This window comes from Podarcis muralis, chromosome 9, assembly GCF_964188315.1.
Source record: "Podarcis muralis chromosome 9, rPodMur119.hap1.1, whole genome shotgun sequence".
Classification (NCBI taxonomy): Eukaryota; Metazoa; Chordata; class Lepidosauria; order Squamata; family Lacertidae; genus Podarcis; species Podarcis muralis.
The window spans coordinates 67,615,205-67,636,379 of record NC_135663.1 but is presented as its reverse complement, the minus strand read 5'-3'; the positions used below and the strand labels follow the sequence as shown (position 1 = coordinate 67,636,379).

The window sequence follows — 21,175 nt, the reverse complement described above, 5'->3', positions numbered from 1 at the left end:
ATATGTCAGCATAAGCACCTTAAATTGGACCTGCTGACATACAGACAGCCTGCACAGATCCTGCACATGAAATTTCATCCATTTTGGGACAACATTGTCTGTGGCAATTGGGCATGCTGATTTTTTCAGCTTTCATATTTCTAAAATGAAAGGCGCTAAAAAGTTGTAGCATAGCTTGGGAATTCAAAAGATATTTTGGTTAAATTAATATAATTTAGTAAGTAAGTGCTTGGTAAGTAAAATGTGTGTAAAATTGCATAGAAATCATTAAAAACAATTGCCAAGTACTTGCAGTTTTATATTATATTATATTATATTATATTATATTATATTATATTATATTATTATATTAATATAATATTGCATTACCTGACTTTTTCAGAAGGTAGACTTAAAATTCTTTGGTTTCCCAAAAGCAGTTTATGTGCTTCTTCATAAAACATAGACTTACCAAGCTAAAAGTTGCCCAGTAATAATAGATTTGAATTCCTCACACCCAATATTATTAAGACGCCTCACTGAAGAAATTTGCTATATATCCTACTCTTGACAGTGCATGTGTATGAAGGTCCCGGAACTAAATCTCAATTCTCAGGCAGGGAGAGGTCATATGGGAGAAGGTACCCTGTTCTCGGGCCTTAAAGGTCGAAACCAGCACCTTTAATTTAGCCCAGATATGAATTAGAATAGGGATGCGGGTAGCGCTGTGGGTTAAACCACAGAGCCTAGGACTTGCTGATCAGAAGGTCAGCAGTTTGAATCCCCGCAACGGGGTGAGCTCCCATTGCTCAGTCCCTGCTCCTGCCCACCTAGCAGTTCGAAAGCACCTCAAAGTACAAGTAGATAAATAGGTACCGCTCCAGCGGGAAGGTAAACGGCATTTCCGTGCGCTGCTCTGGTTCGCCAGAAGCGGCTTAGTCATGCTGGCCCCATGACCCGGAAGCTGTATGCCGGCTCCCTCGGCCAATAAAGCGAGATGAGCGCCGCAACCCTAGAGTCGGCCATGACTGGACCTAATGGTCAGGGGTCCCTTTACCTTTACCTTTATGAATTAGAATTAAATGGCGCTTTTGCCACATTGGTGCCATAAGCTTCTGGTGAGATGACTGTGGACAGAGCTGCAGTCTGTACCCAATGAACGCTCTGTTCTCCCCACACAGTAGCCAAGGTGAGAAGTCTTGTAATTCATTATTTGATGAATAAAACGGTTAAAATGCCTGAAAGTTTTATGTGATCAATCGGGAGGCTTAATTGTACCCTTAATTGCTTTTGCTTTTTGTTGTGGTATTTGGGGAATTCATATTAAAAAGATCACCAAGTACCTGAAATAACAGTGATGCATCTTTTTGTGCCATGTGGGTGCAGAATGAGTGCATTCCACCTTTAAAGTACGGCCGTGTGTGCAGGTCCTGCCTCCATGCTACAGATGCTCATCTGAAGAGAGTAATTTGGACCTCCAATAATCCTTCAGATCAAATCCACAGCTTTGGGGCTGCATTTGGCTTGAGGGAGAGGTCACAATGGGGGCACACCTGTTGCATCCCCTGTCTCTCATGTGCCTGTAGAGTGAGCGCCTTTCATCAAAACGTTTTAAATTTGCCAAATTTCACTTTGCCTGAACGCTTTGAAGTGTGCTTGAATTATTTTATTTTTTTATGACTGTCATTTGCTTTGGATCGGTGATGACCTGAATCAGGCGAGCCGCTTTCTGGAGTCCTTCCGCACTTCAGCAAGCTGCCAAGGACACACGTCAAAAGTGACAGTGGGTGCGTTTTTATAGTCGGAGTGGAAAGCTGCAAACAGATAAAGGTCTAATTGTTGCACAAATAGGAAAAGGTGGCCGTTTGCATATCAGAAGCATCAGGTGTTAGGATTTGAGTCAGAACTGCTGAATAGCGGATTGTTTGCCTTTTGTGGAGGAATTGAGAGGAAGGAAATGTCACACACAGACACCATGTGACGGGAACCAGCAAGCAGGGAAACCAACCTTTTTCCCGTGCTGTTTCCTTTAGATACCGTTTGCCCGGGAATCTCTGATAGGTCACAAAACATTTCCAAAAGGGAGTAGAAGAAAGCTTTTTAATCTGTAAAGGTAATCAGGATGCCATCGCTGAATGGTGATACTTTGAACCAGCTTCATGTAAGAAAGGAGAGCACTGGTGGTAGCAAATTTAGAGAACCAAAGGCAAGTTTAAATAAATATTCTCTGGGGACCACTTACAGTAAATAAGCTTCTGAATTTTGCATTCTGGTCAGACTTACATTGCTTGTATCAGCCAAGTCAACAGTAGGTTTCAGATTTAGGGCTTAGTTCCGCGGAAGAGTCCCTATTGTCTATGCAAGTGATCTGAGGTTCGGCTCCAGATATCTCTAGTTAAAAGGAAGTCAGGCAGCAGAGCTAAGACATGGGCCTATTGGGGGGACACTTGTGTGTCATGTTCACACTTTAAATTTCCAGATCATGGACACCATGGGTAGGCAAAGTAAGGCCCAGGGACTGGATCTAGCCCAGTCACCTTCTAAATCTAGCCTGCAGGCGGTCCGGGAATCAGTGTGTTTTTACATGAGTAGAATGTGTCCTTTTATTTAAAATGCATCTCTGGGTTATTTGTGGGGCATAGAAATTCGTTCATTTCCCCTCCCCAAAAAATATAGTCCAGCCCGCTACAAGGGCTGAGGGACCAGTGGACCTCTGCTGAAAAAGTTTGCTGACCCCTGATGGACACTTAAAAATCTTATGTGTACAACATCAAAGTACATAATGTGAAGAGGCCTTTATGATATGTTACTCCCATGACCCAAAACGCTGTCTGTCTGTCTGTCTAATCTTTCCCTCTGTCTACTCTGTCTCCCAATCTATTTCAATTTATACATAAAGCACTCAAGGCAGAGTGTGTGTGTGTGTGTGTGTGTGTGTGTGTGAGAGAGAGAGAGAGAGAGAGAGAGAGAAATCATTTCCAACCATCAGTTCCATGCAGCAAAATCCAGAACTCTATAATATCATGTAATACAATTATACATATCTAATCTGGTTGTGATATTAACTGCTCTGTAAGGCAGGTCAGTATTTATATACCCAAACTGCAAATGCAGAACAGGGATGAAAGAGTGGGTAGCTGGCTATGGTCTTGTTTCTTTATATTTTATATATTTTAGGCTTTCTTACCTCGCTTTTCCAACTCCCACAAGCTGTCCAATGCAGCTTACAACTAAACTACTAAAATATAACCATACGCATTTGCTTTTCCAATAGCTAAACAAGCATTTCAGCACACACACAGAAGGAGAGAGAGAAAAGGAAAGGATAAAAACAAATCAGGCAGCAACCAGGCCTTGGGGCTTGTCAAATTGTAAAAGCTTTCAGGTGATGTTTAAAGATGGTCAGCATGAGAACCAAAAGAACCTCCTGGATGAGGAGTTTCAGACTGTAGACTCTGCTAAAGAGAATACCTCCTCGTGTGCTATCATTAAAACTGAGCCTCAAAAGGCAGTGAAATGCAAAGAAGGGGTCTCTGCTGATGAAATATATGGATTGATCGACTGGTTCATAGTAGGGAAGATGGCACTTAAGTATTCAGCTCTCAACCTCACGCAAATTAAAAGATGGTAGCCAACACTTTGAATTGGGCCTGGAATTGGAAGCCAGCTTTGTTGCAACAAAAACGTAGAAAACCGATTCAATCAGAATTCTCACTGCTGCATTCTGTCGTAACTGAAGTTTCTGAACAATTTCCCAAGGTACATAATGTGTGCTACACTAATTTGATGATCTGTGGCCTGCATACCTCAGGCCACCTCTATTCCAGGAACGGATACCTAAACTGTATAAGCACACCCCTGGCCCCAGCTACTACCTGGCTATTCAGGAACACTTGAAAATTGCAAACCTTATCATTCTAGGGGAGCATTACCACACCAAAAACAGACTGAAGACCATCCTTGGATCAGCAATTCTCCTGACCAGTAGAGTCTCTGTCTTGTATGGATTAAGTTTCAGTTTGTTGCTGAGCCTGACCAGAGCAAATGATTGAGGGCGGTGGCTGTCTCCCAGACATATGACGAAAACGAGTGGTGGTGGAGGGTATCATCATGATACAGATGGTGCAGACCCTCCAAGTGTTGCTATTTTCCAGGGACAGTCCCAGATTTACAGAAGCCATCCTGGTTTCTGATTTTATCTCAGAAGGTCCCCCCCCCACCCCCATTTTCATCCAAGAAATGTCAGAGGGTATGGTGTTATGTGGCCCCTGAACCAAGGAGATAAGTAACTATACAGCCTGTAGAAGACATCTGAAGGCAGCCCTGTATAGGGAAGTTTTTAAATGTTTTATAATGTTTTTATATCTGTCGGAAGCTGACCTGAGTGGCTAGGGCAATCCAGTCAGATGGGTGGGGTATAAATATTATTATTATTATTATTATTATTATTATTATTATTAACGTCTCTGTTTTCATTGGAGAAATGTTGGAGGGTATGATGGCACTGTACTCCAAATTTCCAGATGGGCTCCCTCAGTGGTTTCGTGCAAATATTAAAGAGCATGGAGGCCAGAACAGAATTCTGCAAGACAAGCATGGCCAAAGTGTCTGGAAATTCACCAGCAACAGTTTTGGAATCTAGCCTGTAGGAAGGACTGGAACCAAATCCCTTTGCAGCCAATTTACAGTAGGATAATATAATCTGAGAGGTTCAGCAAATCAAAGTCCCTCTACCTACTTTCTGGCAAAGATGCCATTTCAGTCAGAAAACTGCACTTGAAACTGGAGAAGTTGATCTAAATTCTGTCAGAACCATCTTGAGTTGGAGTAGCCACCACATACTTGAGCATGTTGATCTAACATGGGGTATTGGAGAGCTAGTGAGATTCATAGCAAATATTACGACCGAGGTAAGATTTTAAACTAGTATCTTACCAGCTACAATATACAAGCTATTTTAAAGTTTAAATTGAAGCTTTCAAAATGCTTAAAGTGCAGTTTGAGGATAGATGCGTATTAACTCCATACCATCCAACATTTCTCCAATGAAATAGGGACGACCTATAATAATAATAATAATAATAATAATAATAATAATAATAATACTCCGCCCATCGGATTGGGTTGACCCAGCCACTCTGGGCAGCTTCCAACAGATATAAAAACATAGTAAAACACTGAACATTAAAAAAACTTCCCTATACAGGTCTGCCTCCAGATGTCTTCTAATGGTAATTTCATTACTTATCTCCTTGGCTCGGTGGTCACATAATTCCATACTCTCCAACATTTCTCTGATGAAAATAGGGACAGCCTAAGGAAAAGCGGGACGCGGGTGGCGCTGTGGATTAAGCCACAGAACCTAGGGCTTCCCAATCAGAAGGTTGGTGGTTCGAATCCCCGCAATGGGGTGAGTTTCCATTGTTCAGTCCCTGCTCCTGCCAACCTAGCAGTTTGAAAGCACATCAAAGTGCAAGTAGATAAATAGGTGCCGCTCCGGTGGGAAGGTAAATGGCGTTTCCATGCGCTGCTCTGGTTCGCCAGAAGTGGCTTAGTCACGCTGACCACATGACCTGGAAAAACTGTCTGCGGACAAACGCCGGCTCCCTCAGCCAATAAAGCGAGATGAGCGCACAACCCCAGAGTCGTCCGCGACTGGACCTAACGGTCAGGGGTCCCTTTACCTTTAAGGAAAAGCAGGACATTCCAGGATCAAATCAGAAACTGGAATGGTTTCTGTAAATTGGGGACTGTCCCTGGAAAATAGGGGCACTTCGGTCTGTAACACCTATGCTAAAATTTAGAGTCTATCTGTCTGTTTCCACATTCTGTATGTGATATACAGAATAGATAATCCAGTGGTTTAGTCTGAGAAGGTAATCTTACATATTTCTCTAAACTCTGGTTTAGAGGCTTCAACCATCTGATGTCACATGTATTCATTTTATTTATGAATTGTTTCCCATGAGACACCCCAGAGTGATTTGCAATATATAAATTTATAAAACAGTTACATATATACAGTAAAAACAGTTAAAACAGTTGCACATATGAAAACAATTTAACAACTATATTTATTTATTTATTTATTTATATTTATTTATTTATATAAACGATTATAAACTGCATGCACACAGAACCAACTCAAGTCCAGCCCAATTACCAACTGGAATGAAGATCTCCATCTTTATTCCAGATTCTGCAAAGACATTAAAGAAGATTTCTGCCTGGAAAATAGTCCTTCTTAGGGCAATTTTGGTGTAATGTAGTTTGCATCCCTTATGAAAAACTTTATAGATACACAATCCATACACTGTTATTTATATGATCCTGCTCATGACTGGCAGTAGACTGTATTATGTCTTTCTGTTTTTGATGCTTTTTTAGGATTTAAGGGCTGTTTCCATTCTAGGTTTTCAATTTAACAACTTACAGGATTTTAAGGGGAAAATATACTTTCAAGAAATACGCTGAATATACTTGCCATATGGCATGCATATTACTTTAAAAAAAAACCCAGTGTATTCCTTGCTTAAAATGCAAAGGCCAACCAAAATGAATTAGCTCACTTGAAAGTAATTTGCATTTCGCTTCCACCATAACAAGCCAAGTGAGGGTTTAGGTTCCTTAGCTGAGTTAGTTCTGCCACCTGGCGCCCAGAACTGGTAGAATTACAGTAGCTCTCTTTTTGGCAGTCTTGCTTGTAAAGAATGTGTCTGATGGAAATATAGGAATGATTGAAGACAACCAAAATATGAATGAATATAACCAACCGAGAATGTAAATATTAGTTGTGAACTCCAAAAACTGATCTATTCTTATATGAAATCCCAACTGACTACAGAAAAACTAGCAGACATAATACATTGCAAGATGGATCTGTTTATTAATTATAACTCCAGAGCTGGACATTTTTATTATGGCAGAAAAATGTTTCTCTCTATATATCTGTAAATAAAAGTTAGTACATAAACTTGGAGATCTGGGTTATTTTAGGACAACCTTATTATCTGAGTTTCACTCATGTGATATGTTTGCTAATCATAAATGTAGCATTAAGAAAAATGTTTGGCAACAGGCAGGGCAAAAAAACAAAATTGCTATAAAAATGCAAAACTGCCGATCCAACACTACTACCATACAATCTAAATTTAAAGAGAAAATTCTGCAGCAAATACTAGGCAACATTTCTCAACATTTCTCCAAAGAAGGATTGCTGTGAAGTACCAAATTGATATTTCTGGGCAGCCCATTCCAGAAATAGGCTCCCTCAGCTCAGAGGACCTAGGTAGTCACCACCTACCTCACCTCAGAATATGGAGGCGCTCACACTGTTGAATGGGCAGCTTTCTGTCAGAGAAGACCATCTTTCGAATCCCGAGAAATTAGGACTTAAGGGCAAACAAATGCTGCAGAACGAGGGTCAAAACCTGAGGTGGTAGCATAGATTGCACCATCACTTCAGGTTGCAGGTGGGAAACCACCTTTAATTATTAGGTAAAAGGAAAAGAAAAGTAGATTTCTAGATGTTTCAGAAAGGTTCAAAGCAGAACATCCCCCCCCCCCATGAACGTCCAAGGATGCTCTATTAGGCTGAAATTCTCCTCATAATGGGTGAGTTAAAATCTGAGGCTGATGAGGAATAGCTGGAATGGCTAGATAATAATAATAATAGGGCGGCTAACACCGAATATAAATACAGTAAAAACGTTCAAAACAAAACAAAACAAAAAACACCAAATGATTAAAATATAAGTTAGAATACAGTTTAAAATGCAGCCTCGTTTTAGTGGTAGCCTATAGATCCAAGCCATAAGGGGAGAAAATGTCAAATATTCACCGGGGCCAACTATCCATGCTGTTCCTACAAAAAGAGCCGAGGGAAAATTTATATACAAATCCCATATAAGGGGTTCAATCAATCAATCAATGGGGTTAGACTGAGTCCAGCCCAAAGGCCCTGCAGAAAGATGTCAAATCCCGCAGGGCCCTAGTCTCTTGTGACAGAGCGTTCCACCGGATTGGGGCCAGAACTGAAAAGGCCCTGGCCCTGGTTGAGGCCAATCTAACCTCCTTGGGGCTCAAGACTTCCAAAGTGTTGTTATTTGTGGACCTTAAGTTCCTCCGCGGGGCAGGGGAGGCGGTCCCGTAGGTACGAGGGTCCTAGGCCGCATAGGGCTTTAAAAATGAAAGAAAAATGAAAACAAAGCCCTCTTCACTCCCTAGAACCCCCATGTTCCTTGTATGCGTGAGCCCTGAGCAGACCAGCACCTCCTTGCTTCACCCCACTTCTGGTGTGCTCACCCTTCTGACATCCGTGAAGTCAGAGTGGGAAGGAAGGTAAAAGGGGGACAATCAGAGAAATGGAAAGAAAGAGAACTGGGAAGACGGAGGCAAGGAGTAAAAAGATGGTGGAAGCTAGTTATAGAAATCGGGATGGATAGTAATGGGAAGAGGAAGAGTCCTTCAGGGTCAGAGAAGGGAGTCACATAGCAGAATGAACAGGCAGATTACAGAGGAGCCAAGGCTAAGGGGATAGACTGAGGAATGCAGGGTTTCTGAAAGCACAGATTGCGAACAGAAAGAGATGCATAAGCCTGTGTATAACAAAATGTAAAATGAAAATTGTAGGCGAAGAGAAATAAGTTATCCTTGAGATATGAAAATGTTATATTCTGTATGTTTCCTTCCATTCTTTATACACCTGTACAACAGATTAACACAGGTTACAGTATTCTCCAGGAGATACAAAAAGGATGCATTCCATAAGGGAAAAAAACACCTCCCAAATCCACAGTTGGGCAATAAATTTATTAGAACCAACCAAAATGTCACAAAATAGGGAGCGAACATTTGAGATTCCAACAACACTTAATCTGTTAAGACGTCGCACAAAGCTGGAGGGGGGGGGCGGATAAAAAGCAAAAAAGTTATGGCCATAGTGTCAGTTTTTAGACTCAGTTCCAAGATGAAAACTGCAGACTATAGAAGTCTCCATGTGTCAGCTTGCACGGCTAGAATTCTGGGACAAAGAAGCAATGGCTACTGCCTGTTTTTGAAAGCACAAGCGCTGGCTATTACCCCAACTGCATCTGCTCAGAATACAACTCAAGCCAGAGAAGAAATTGAGTTGTCCTGCTCACCTCATATTTGCAGCAAAGCTGCATTCTAGATTCCTGAGCCCAGAAATGTGAGATTCAACAGCGTCACTGCTTGAAATGCATATCACATAACTCTCTGTTTAGCAGAAAGCATAGGAACCAGAGACTAGGGCGATAAGCTGAGTTTCAATTCAGACTAGAAGTATGTTTTTCAGCAAATGCAATTCCTTTTAAATTTGCTTCGCTGCCTCCTTTCTCTTTGCAGTTGTGTGTAATATTGGAGCCAATGCAAGAATTGATGTCAAGGCATAAAACCTATAATCTAAGTCCTCGAGATTGCCTGAAAACATGCTTGTTTCAGAAATGGCAGAGGATGGTGGCGCCTCCAGGTATGACGCTGTACATTTCCCATTGACCTTTGAGAGAGTTCTCACCACAGAAATGTTAGCTCTGGCCAGATCCGTGTCGACCCATCACTTGGTCAGCTAACACTATGCTTTGCCAGATGTAGTAATTAATTGGCTTAAGGTGTCAGGATCAGGTCCGCTTGGCAGCAGAATCAGCAGCAACCATTGTCCCAGTGGAAGATGGAGGATGACTGATGGGTGTCTGTGAGGAGAATCTGCTCTGAAGAGGAGCTATGAGGTGAACGACTCCACTTCACACCACCTCAGGGAGCTATTTGGGTTTGAGATCTATGAATGCTTAGAATTCTATATCGGAATCATACCCCGTAATTTAAATTTGCTTTGAGTTCTAGGCTAACGTCTCCAGTGCTTGGCAGATTCGTTCAGCAGGCGGGAATTTTAAACCAGGGGAGGAGAATGCCGTTGTTTGTCACTCTCATTTCCCGGCCCGCACTGAGAGTTGTCACTCATTTTCTCTCCCGTGTGTTTCCTGTAGCAGAGCCTACAAGGCAGCCAGCAACCAAACGGAGGAAAAGGAAAAACTCCACCAGCAGCACGTCCAACAGCAGTGCCGGGAACAATGCCAACAGCACCAACAGCAAGAAAAAGGCGGCGGCGGCAGCTGCAAACCTGAGTCTTTCAAGTCAGGTACCTGTAAGTCTCACCTTCCTGTTAGGCCTCCATATAAGATGACAACCACACACACACACACACACACACACACACACACACACACAACCAAGCAACCATAAAATGGTTTCTGCATGTGTACTGTACTTTTTAGTCCCCCCTCTCTAAACGGCATTTCTGTATTCAGCCCAGAAATGCTTCCATTCACTTCTCTGTAGATGAGGAAAGTAAAGCTGATAAATGTAAAGGCAGTCCATAGGCTGCAGATGACCACTTTGTGCTAGAAAGGTGGCTGTCAGCTCCTGATCCTAGACAGTGCTAAGTATTGTGAGAATTCTGTTCTTTGCATGTGCCATATACAGGCGTTCCTGTGAACATTCAGCAACAGCCTCTGGTGTCTGAAATTTCCCCAGGCGTTGCCCAAAAGTACTTTTAAGCATAGCTTTGGAAGCATAATCACTAAAAATTCACTTAAAAACAAGAAAGTCGAGACTATCAGGGAAGTGTTTTCTGCACCTAGAGCTATGTTTTTCTTGCCTGGAACTGAGACACATCCGCACTCCTGGCATTACTGGTCAGCCCTCCTTCTCCTTCCAGTTAGTCAATGATTACCCCCCCCCCCCCCAAGAGACACAGGTGGTGCTGTGGTCTAAACCACTGAGCCTAGGGCTTGCCAATCAGAAGGTCGGCGGTTTGAATCCCCGCAACGGGGTGAGCTCCTGTTGCTCAGTCCCTGCTCCTGCCAACTTAGCAGTTCGAAAGCACATCAAAGTGTAAGTAGATAAATGGGTACCACTCTGGTGGGAAGCTAAACGGCGTTTCCGTGTGCTGCTCTGGTTCACATGACCCGGAGGTCGTACGTCAGCTCCCTCGGCCAATAAAGCGAGATGAGGGCCGTGACTGGACCTAATGGTCAGGGGTTCCTTTACCTTTACCTTTAACCCCCATGACAAATTATGAGAAGAGAGTCTCCTTCTTGCCAGTGATAGCTGCAAAGGTATGCCACAACAACAACAACAACAACAACAACAACATATTATTTATACCCCACCCATCTGGCTAGGTTTCCCCAGTCACTCTTGGTGGCTCCCAACAGAATATTATTATTACTACTAAAAATAATAAAGCGATAAAACATCAAACATTAAAAACTTCCCTAAACAGGGCTTCCTTCAGGTGTCTTCCAAAAGTCAGATAGTTGTTTATTTCCTTGACATCTGATGGGAGGGCGTTCCATGGGGCGGGCACCACTATCGAGAAGGCCCTCTGCCTGGTTCCCTGTAACCTCGCTTCTCATAGTGAGGGAACCACCAGAAGCCGCTTGGAGCTAGTTCCCAGTGTCAGGGCTGAACGATGGGGGTGGAGACGCTCCTTCAGGTATCCCCATGAGGAGCCTGTTGGACAAAGAGGACATTTCAGACATCTAGGAAATAATCTGATCATGGAAGAAAATGACTTCCCAACCCCCACCTAGGAGCTTCAGGAAATGAAGCTTTAGTTCTCCCAAGATTTTGTTTGTTTTACCTTCTATAATGAATATATTGTGGAAACTCTTAAGGCAGGTTTGCATCACACAGTGGTTGACCAACTCCATGAAATGTGTTGCTGTTTATGAAAAAGCTTTTTTTTAATTATAGTGCATTTAGAAACTGATGGTATTTTGAACTGTTGCCTGTTGTCCCATTTAGTTGGTTTGTCCTTCATTTGTTCCTTGATGCCCTGGCGTAAGCCCTTTGATATTCCCCATTACTGGTCTGAGCAGGTGCCCCAGTCTCAATCAACTCCACATCCTCAGCTGTTTTGTAATCAAAAGCTGGCAACTATTTTTTCCCATGTGTATATTTCCCATGCTCCAGGGATTATGGGACTGCCCTTTGAATCAGTTTGTTTTGGGTGGGGGATAACACTAAACGTTACTTGGAACAGGCCATTTTCAAGTTCATCATCCGTACACAGATAGCAATTTTAAAAGTAGAACAGAATGGAAACATAATAATATCGATTATATTCATGAAGAATCCATTCACCTTACAAGGTGGTTGTGTGCCATATTTACGATGGACCTGCACATTCTGTTTTTTATAACTCAACAAGCTGCCATGGGGTTGTTTAAGGGTAAAAACAAAGAATTTTTTTCACAGGTGTGGTAACGTAGAGAGTTCCAGCAGTACAGCTGCCTTTGGCCACACTAAACCAAGCACAGCCTTCAAGTGGGGTCTTGCTCATAGCTGTCAACTTTTCCCATTTTTAAGGGAAATTCCCTTATTCTGAATAGGATTCCTCACATGAAAAGGGGAAAGTTGACAGCTATGGTCTTGCTGTGATCCAAATTTTGCAAGCATAGACCCACCTGTTCATACACTGACTATTGCTATTTGTAACCATGAAATGAGCGGATATAGCTGAATCTTGCAAGCTGCTGTGACTAGCCCTTAGCTGTGTGTGTCCCCTGCAAAAGAAAGCCCTAGGGTTTAATTCTTGGATTCTGCTTCTCAATCCATGAGCAGGAGCTAGGAGCACTCCAACGCTGCAGCCTCAACCCTGGGAGGGATGGAGCCTTGTGTCATTCGACAACAGTAAACCCTACTGGCCAATTTAAGGAGAAGCATTGAGGGGCTGTAAAAGGAGTCACTTCCAGTCCTCTTCAGAGGTTGGTGGCTATTGCACTAGGGAGTTGAGATGACTTGGTGTGGAATTAATTGGCGGGTGTCTTTGGCGTTGCTTTCCAAGGAGCAGAGGGTCCCACTGTGGGGCAGAAACAATGCAGATGAGCCAAAGAAGTGGACAGAGCTTCACTGAAATCAACTGGAACACTGAAATCCAGTTGATTTCAGGAGGACTTGACACAACTGGTTTCTCTGGATCAAGACCACAGTGTGTTTTTTTCTCTTTCTTTCTCTTGATTGGTACATGGAATGAACAAAGGGCATTTGCATCTTGTAGCAAAAGCTTTGCGATCTTTATAAGATGTCAAGATGGGAAAAAAAGATAGCTCCAAGGTAGACAATATAATCTAGCTAATGCAAGTAACCTGCTGCCATTGATTGTGGAAGTTAATAATACAAGTGGTTAAAAGAAATCCTTCTGATAACCACTGGCAGTTGACACGTTATGAAATGATCTATTCATTTAGTGGTACGTTACCATTCAAGCATCCCTCAAAACTTTTGATTGTAAGGTAAAAAGGTAAAGGGCCCCTGGGTGGTTAAGTCCAGTCGAATTTGACTATGGAGTGTGGCTCTCATATCTGCTTTCAAGCCAAGGGAGCTGGCGTTTGACCACAGACAACTTTTCCAGGTCATGGGGCCAGCATGACTAAACCGCTGCTGGTGCACAGAGGACCGTGATGAGTTCCAGAGCGCGCAGAAACACTGTTTACCTTCCCGCCAGAGCGGTACCTATTTATCTACTTGCACTGGCATGCTTTCGGACTGCTACGTTGGCAGAAGCTGGGACAGAGCAACAGGAGCTCATCCCGTCACGTGGACTCAAACTGCCGACCTTCTGATCAGCAAGCCCATGAGGCTCTGTGGTTTAGACCACAGTGCCACCCGCTCCCTTGGTTTTGATTATGGACCTTGGCGGTGCATAAATGCTGTGGTTTTTGAGCTGTGTTCTCCAGAAGAGCAGTAATGACAGACGTGTGTCTCTGAAGGAACTTGCCCATCCATCTTCCCCTGCAATGTGTAACCACAGGAGAGTGTTGGTGTGACCTCTCTGGCGCACTCACAGTTGCTTGCGAGGGGCCTAGTTAGACTGCCAGGGCTGCACATGAACTGTGTGTGCTTCAGAACTTCCTGGGCAGTCTAGTCAAGGCAGAAAGGATTCCCAGAAGTTCAGAAGTTTGAAAACCACTGCATTCATGTATCACTGTGGGTAAATAATTCCATGTCTTCCCTCATAAGTTCTTGAAAGGGCCTCCTGAGTGGGCATAGCTCCAGCTGCTCTCCAGCCTCAGTACCCACAACCTGCCCCACTCCAGAAACCCACAAAATGAGACAGGACTGGCAACAATTTCTGCTAGATAAGTGAGAAGATGTGTGCCCTTCCTTCCACCGGGTGTTCTGTACGGACTAAACTGGTGGTGATGCTCAAGGGCCTAGGTGCCTTCAAATGGAGATTAATACCATGCCCAAGGAATACAGAGAGATAAATCACAGACTGAACGACTCTGTATGTGGTTTACAAAAATTCACTAACAAATGTACGACATTTCGACACCTTCTAATACATGAAATCTTAATAATATGCACAATGCCCAAATAATAATGACATGCGCAACTCAGTATCTCAAAGACAGTCAAAATATTCCTGAAATAAGTCCATGAGAACAACTTTCTATATAGATACTTGTGCTGGCGTGATCCCAATGGAACTCTGAGAACGAGATACTCAGATTTCGATCTCTGTTTTGTGAATCTTCTGGTTGGCCCGAAAAAGAACTCTAGATTACAGTATATATAACATGTGTATAAGAACCTCATTCAATACAAACTTCAGACAATGACAAAAATTCTCAGCATAAGAAAAACTCAATGCATTATTACACTTGCCTACAAGGGCAATTCAGCGCTCCACTAAATAATTCAGCTCCAGCCTTAGAATGGCACTGTGGGGATTAGGCAAATTGATGGAGCCACAGAGCTATGAACCACAAAATCAACATGAAGCCTCTCTTCAGCTCCCAGGCAAGGCACCACCAAATACCAGTTTCCCGGGCAATAGCAGGAGAAGGCAATTGCCTTCAAACTTTGTTTGCGAGGACAGCTACTGTTTGAAACAGGATACTGGACTCCAGCAAGGCTCTTCTTATGAAGTCCTATGTGCAAGGAAGTCCTGATTCACAGAGTACTACCCTCTCTCCTTTTTTGAGAGGGAAGGATTGTCTGAATCACAGGGCATCCCTGCACAGAAAAAACAAAAAAAAAACCCCTTCCACCAGAATTTTAACTATCCGTAGAAGATCTGAGTCATCTGCCTTTCAACACATGCCCCTCTCACTTTTGTTTGGCTCACAATTCCTTTTCACTGTCTTTTTATATATGGTAACCACCACCATCCCCCCAGGGTCCTTTTGATGAGGGGCCAGCAAAAAAATCATCACCATCATCAATTTTAACGCAACAAACCATGTGTTTTTAAATATTGCTCCATCTATCTTCTAGGTTTGTTAATTAGTTTTCATGCCTCCCTCTGATTTCCTACCCTCACAACACAAAAAAAATATTTCCACTCTGGGTTTTTGTTTTGTTTTTAAACTATTAAAGAACCTTCAATCTTGAAATCACATATGCAAATATTGTAATTAATTCTAGATATCCTGAATTTTAGAACCACCGCCACCTTGCAGTAGTTTCCAGAGAAAAGAAGACCACGAAAGCAACTCAGAATCACTCCTTTGTGATGCTGGTTTGGTCCTTGCACAGAATTTTCTCTTCTCTCTGCATTGAATCTCTCTACACACTGTTGCAAACTGGTGGCAAGACTGTACTTTAATTAACCACACCCCCTGTTTAATTAGTTGTTTAGGGTTTTGTTGTTGAAAATAGTTTTGGTAAGATTTTTTAAAAATACTTTATTTACCTTGAAGACATTTTATAACATACCAAAGAAAATACCCACTCGCCCCCGGTGGGACTTTCTGCCTCTGTCCCAAGGCACCCACAGTCTAAATGTCAACAGAGGGGTTGGCGGAAGCACAGTTAATATCTCCAAGCAGAGAGAAACTTTCTTCTTCTTTTTCAATTTTTTTTACTGATTTTCCAAAATTTTAAAACAAACAAACATAAATCTTAATTATACTTAATCCAATCTTAGTAACAATGTTACGTGACTTCCTCAAATCCCCCTAGCTGAATTTCAATGTATATCATTGTAACAGTTTTCCAAAACTAATTTTCTCATAAAATTAACTTAATCACTTAAGTTCTTTCTTTCTTTTCATTTTAAATTTAAACATGTTATTCTCTAACGTTGCATATTTAAATCCTAAGCCTATCTGGCATTTGCAAGTTTTTCCAATTAAGTTATCTTAACATATTTGACTAAATACTCTTTGAATTTCATCCATTCCTCCTGGTATTCCTCCTTCTGGTCGCGGACTCTTCCAGTCAGGTCGTCTAGCTCCGAAAAGTCCATCATCTTCATCTGCCATTCCTCCATTGTTGGGACTTCTTGTGTTTTTCAATTCTTAGCTAACAAAATTCTAGCTGCAGTTGTGGCATAGAAAAACAATCTAAAATCTTTCTTGGGCAATTCCAAACCTGTTATTCCAAGAAGAAAGGCCTCTGGTTTCTTAATAAATGTATATTTCAACATTTTTTTCAATTCATTATAAATCTTCTCCCAGAAGTCTTTCACCTTGGGCCAGGTCCACCACATATGATAAAAGGTACCTTCTTTTTCTTTGTATTTCCAGCATAGATTATCACTATTATGATATATCTTTGCTAATTTTATGGGAGTTAAGTACCATCTATACATCATTTTCATAATGTTTTCCTTTAACACCGTACATACAGTGAACTTGACCCCCTTCCTCCACAACCTTTCCCAATCTTCAAACATTATGTTATGTCCCACATCTCTTGCCCAATCTATCATTACAGATTTAACTTGTTCATCCTTTGTATGCCACTCCAACAATAGATTATATATTTTAGACAAGTTTTTAACTTCAGAGTCCAACAACTCTAAGACTGGTTTTTCAGCTGGAGATATCTGTGGGGTTTTAGACCTAGAGGTGGCACCTCAAAGATGTACTGACTGAGAGGGAGTTCAGGACATAAAAGGGCAAGCGGGGACAATAGGTAGAGTTGTTATAGATAATACTAGGATGTTCTGAGGCAGTTGGGGCTGACAGAATTGGTGGGAGTTCCAGACACTATTACACCTTCCCTTGCTTTTAACACAGCATTTACAACTGAATTATTTTCACCATTCAGTCCCTTGCAGGGCTTGTTAAAATGTCTGTGTACAAATCTGAACTTCAGCGAGGGCTGAATCACAAGAGGCTTGCCAGTGACGTTGCGCCAAAAGATGTGCCCCATAGATAAGTCCTTTCCACTGAATGCTGTAGTTAGGGAATCTCCTTTAAGCCGTGAGCTCCAGAAATCCCCCTGGTTCCTGTCTGGCGCTCTGTCTTAGTACTCCATGCTAGCTAAGGATCAGCGGAAAACCATTGATGTGCAGTTGTACTTGTGGTTATGTGAAAGGACTGTTTGCATTCACAGCAGCAATGGGACAGATCCTTTTCTTCTTGCCCCTTCCGGCTTTTGACAACTGGTAGCTTCATCGGTGTAATTATAATTAGCGTTCCTGTCTTCCTTTTCATGGTACCAGCTGGACAGATTGGTCCTCTCATCGCACAGATTGGCAGCAGCATTGCCTACACACAGAGAGGTGACAAACACACCACAAAATAGCAGATGGCAGATCCAGGGCTTGTTGGCAATCAGAGTTTCTTTTTCCTTTTTGCTAATTACTTAATTAGTAATGCAAATTGTCAAATCAGTGTGAACATTGTTTTTGTGGGGGTTTTTTTTTTAAAAAAGCTCTACCTAAATTAATTACCATAATTAAGTGGTGAGATGTCAAGTGAGTTGCTTAGGGATAAGAGGTGCTGAGTTCTGCGTTCCAATGGCTGGTGCATTCAAAGTAGCATTTGTGAGCTTCATTTTAGCTGCTGTAGTCAATGGCTAGAGAAATAAAGCAGAGAACCTCTAGCATAATCCATCTGGAAGTTCTCCTCCACAAGCCCCCTTGAAATGAATGGGAGTATACATGAGGACAGCAACGGCTCCTTTTCATTTCAAGGGTGTTTTGTGTGAGGGAAACTTACAGATAAAGTGTGCCTTTAATTTGAACGTCTACGTGTTGACACTTCACTCCTTTGTTGCGTGAAAACCACAAAACCTGAAATAGAAATAATTTACTGAATTTGAACAGGGTCACTGAAATCATTTTAAGCAACTGTTTAAATCCTTTCAGTGAAAGATTTTTTAATGCACATTTTTTCCACCTGTTATTGTCTGTATTTTAAACTTGAGAGTTGACAACAGACAAGAGATCTGAGCATTAACAACGGAGTAGAATCCTACCACAAGTTTCTACATGCATAGGAGGAACACTTTGTTCCAATTTTTTTCTATAATAATTTTCGTTCATTTTAATTACAATAATCCAATAGTTGCCGCATTAACACAATACTGAATCAAAATACAATCAAAAGAGCCCATTATCCCAACCAAATTCAATAATTTTGGGTGACTTCCCGTGCGCTGGGTTTCAGGGTACAAAGTTCTTATTTATTTCTGGTTCCATAATCTTGCTTAACCCAATTCCAACGGTTCTGATCTTGATCCTTTATTTCACTTTGTTCCATTTTTGAGCCTGGCTATTATGAAGGGCACCGTATCAGTGCACTATATCAATATGGGTTGCATTCAGGGATACTTCTATGAAATGGGTCACTGATAGACCAATTACTATGTTAGGCGTGGGCTTTTTTTCAGACATCTTTATATAACAAGTGTTGGGTGCTTTTCACAGGATGTGATGGTAGTCGGGGAGCCAACGCTAATGGGGGGAGAATTTGGCGATGAAGACGAGCGACTCATCACAAGGCTAGAGAACACGCAGTATGATGCAGCAAATGGCATGGACGATGACGAAGATTTCAACAATTCACCTGCGTTGGGGAACAACAGTCCGTGGAGCAGTAAACCTCCTGCAAACCAAGAAACCAAGCCTGAGAACCCAACACCTCAGGCTTCCCAATAAGTTTCCTGAAGCAAGTCACCATTACTATATCGCAGCATCCTTTATGACGACAATAACTCCCAGTTTTCAACAGATATAGAACCTATTTCTAAATGTGTACAGCTCTCTCTCTTTTTTTAAGTTAGGAAAACAATTTATAAGCTTCCAGATAGGTACCTTGGAAGCTCTTGCACATGACATGATACTGACACTGACCTCAGTGAAAAGAACCGAATATGTAAGTAGCACCTCATGAACATTGATTAAGACTCACATTTCAGTGGAAGATTCTTCCCTTCTATGACCCCCCCCCCCACTTTATTCTTTAAAGGCCATATCTAACAGAAGAACATTAGTGATCAGGATCTATTGGCCGTTTTAAAAACATGGTGAACAAAAGACATCCTCTTTTCCAACTTGCTCCTGAGGAGGGGTGTGTGTGTGTGTGTACCTTGGATCTCAAACGCCTTGGCTCTCAATCAAATCGGCTCCCGAACAATCGAAACCCGGAAGTGAGTGTTCCGGTTTTCAAACGATTTTTGGAAGCCAAACGTCCGACGCTTCTGCAGCCAATCAGAAACTGCACCTTGGTTACTGAATGGTTCCGGGAGTCGAATGTACCTCCCGGAATGCATTCTGTTTGAGAACCAAGATAGGACTCTGTGTGTGTGTGTGTGTGTGTGTGTGTGTGCGCGCGCACACACACACACACACACACACACACACAGTTTCCTTCCCAGGTTAGCCATTTTAAAGGGAGGAAACAAGATAGGATGGAATTTCGTTAAGAAGAAAAGCTGTGCCCTAATAGGTTTCGTGTTTAAGACCATGAGAACAGTGTCCATGAGACCATGTCCGTGAGAACAGTGATTCTGCCTCTTAAAAATACGTCCCATAAAATGTACAAATATGAGCTTCCTGGAGTATCAGTGTTACAAATCCAATCGCCCCCACATTGCTTGTTACAAAGTACAATTCGTGAAATTAAAAATGATAAGGCCAGCAATGTTGACTGATCAGAAGGAAATTGAAATCTGATCCAGACTTGGTTCTGATCCAAAGAAAATTGAAATCCCACAGAGGAGCTGTTCGGCAAACAGCTTCCTTTAGACAAAGATAACGGGTGAGATTTCAGATTTCTGTCGTGGGCTGCGTGCATGAAAATCTGGCTGCTAGATGGTAAAGAGGAGGCAGCTAAGGATATAATGGAGTATTGCTCTTACCCAGATTGGGGCCTGTGCTACTTTAGTGGTCCCTGGAGAATTAACTTCTTAATCGTTTCCTGGCACAAATTGAGGCTCTCTCTGCCCTTGTTTCTTCCCCTCGTTTGTGCTGCCCTCCATTTTTTATTCTAGCAATTTTAAAAGCCCACTGCTTTACATTTGCAACTGATAACAAAAGCACCAAGACAGCTAAAAATGTAGTTTTGTTTCATCAAAGACCGGGGTGGGGTGGGGGAATTGTGTGGAGAAAGACACCCATCCTATATGAGAGTTTATGCTTTGTAAAATTGCTGTGGAACTGAATTTTGAAAGCCATGTAATCCATTAATTTTGTGAGCAGTTTAAACAAAGACTATTTTTTGTGTTTTTATTATATCTTAAGTTTATTTTGTTGTTCTTTCATGCGATACTTCTTGTATAATACTTTTGTAAAGCCCTCCAAACTAATTTTTGATTCCAGTATATTTATGTGAAACTTTATAAAATAAACTAATTTTTTTTCATTTACATATTAATATGTTCAATTCATCATGTAAAAAAAAAAAATACAGCGAGTCAGTGTGTTATACGATACAACTGTATTTTATGTATGCTTTGCCAATATGTGTGCCAATAAACTGTGTTAACAGAAGGGCTTTGTGTGCTTCCTTATCAACAGAATACACACGTGTTATTTTACCAGGGTGAAATATTTGAGCCACCCATTTTCGTTTTTGTATAGCACATGTTTCCTCTAATGACTTTTATGAACTTACGGAAGAGAATCAACTATTAAAATGTGAATTTATAACAGTATTTCAAAAAGTAGGATGCTGCAGAGGAGAGTTCGGATGAGAACTCGTCGTGTCATTTGAATTCTACTAAATATAGATTCACAGCAGATTCCAATGTATAGTTAGCAGAGTAAAAACTTAAAACACGTTCCAGGATTCCCCAAAAATAGACCAGAGGCAATTGTATTCAATCCAGCAGAGCTTTACTGCTCCTGAAGGCAAATGAGCATAATGGTCGCAAATCCAATACGTTCAGGATTGGCACTGTCCATAAGAAATCCATTTGCAGCAGACTTAACTTA

General features: G+C 41.8%; 1 protein-coding gene across 9 annotated transcripts in view; it reads left to right on the top strand.

Annotated features, from left to right (window-relative positions):
• Nucleotides 1–20,731, top strand: part of LDB2 (LIM domain binding 2) — a 224,900-nt gene extending 204,169 nt beyond the window's left edge. For 3 of the 9 annotated variants that reach the window (XM_028743292.2, XM_028743296.2, XM_077934405.1), the window contains exons 6-8: nucleotides 9,346–9,469; nucleotides 9,984–10,141; nucleotides 18,668–20,731. In XM_028743292.2, the coding sequence (XP_028599125.1) occupies nucleotides 9,346–9,469; nucleotides 9,984–10,141; nucleotides 18,668–18,898 (513 nt within the window). In that variant the 3' untranslated portion in view covers nucleotides 18,899–20,731. Of the gene's footprint in view, nucleotides 1–9,345; nucleotides 9,470–9,983; nucleotides 10,142–12,624; nucleotides 12,768–18,667 lie in introns of all 9 variants that reach the window. The other 6 variants (XM_077934407.1, XM_077934408.1, XM_077934406.1 and 3 more) reach the window with 6 other exon arrangements.
• Nucleotides 20,732–21,175: the final 444 nt, after the last annotated feature.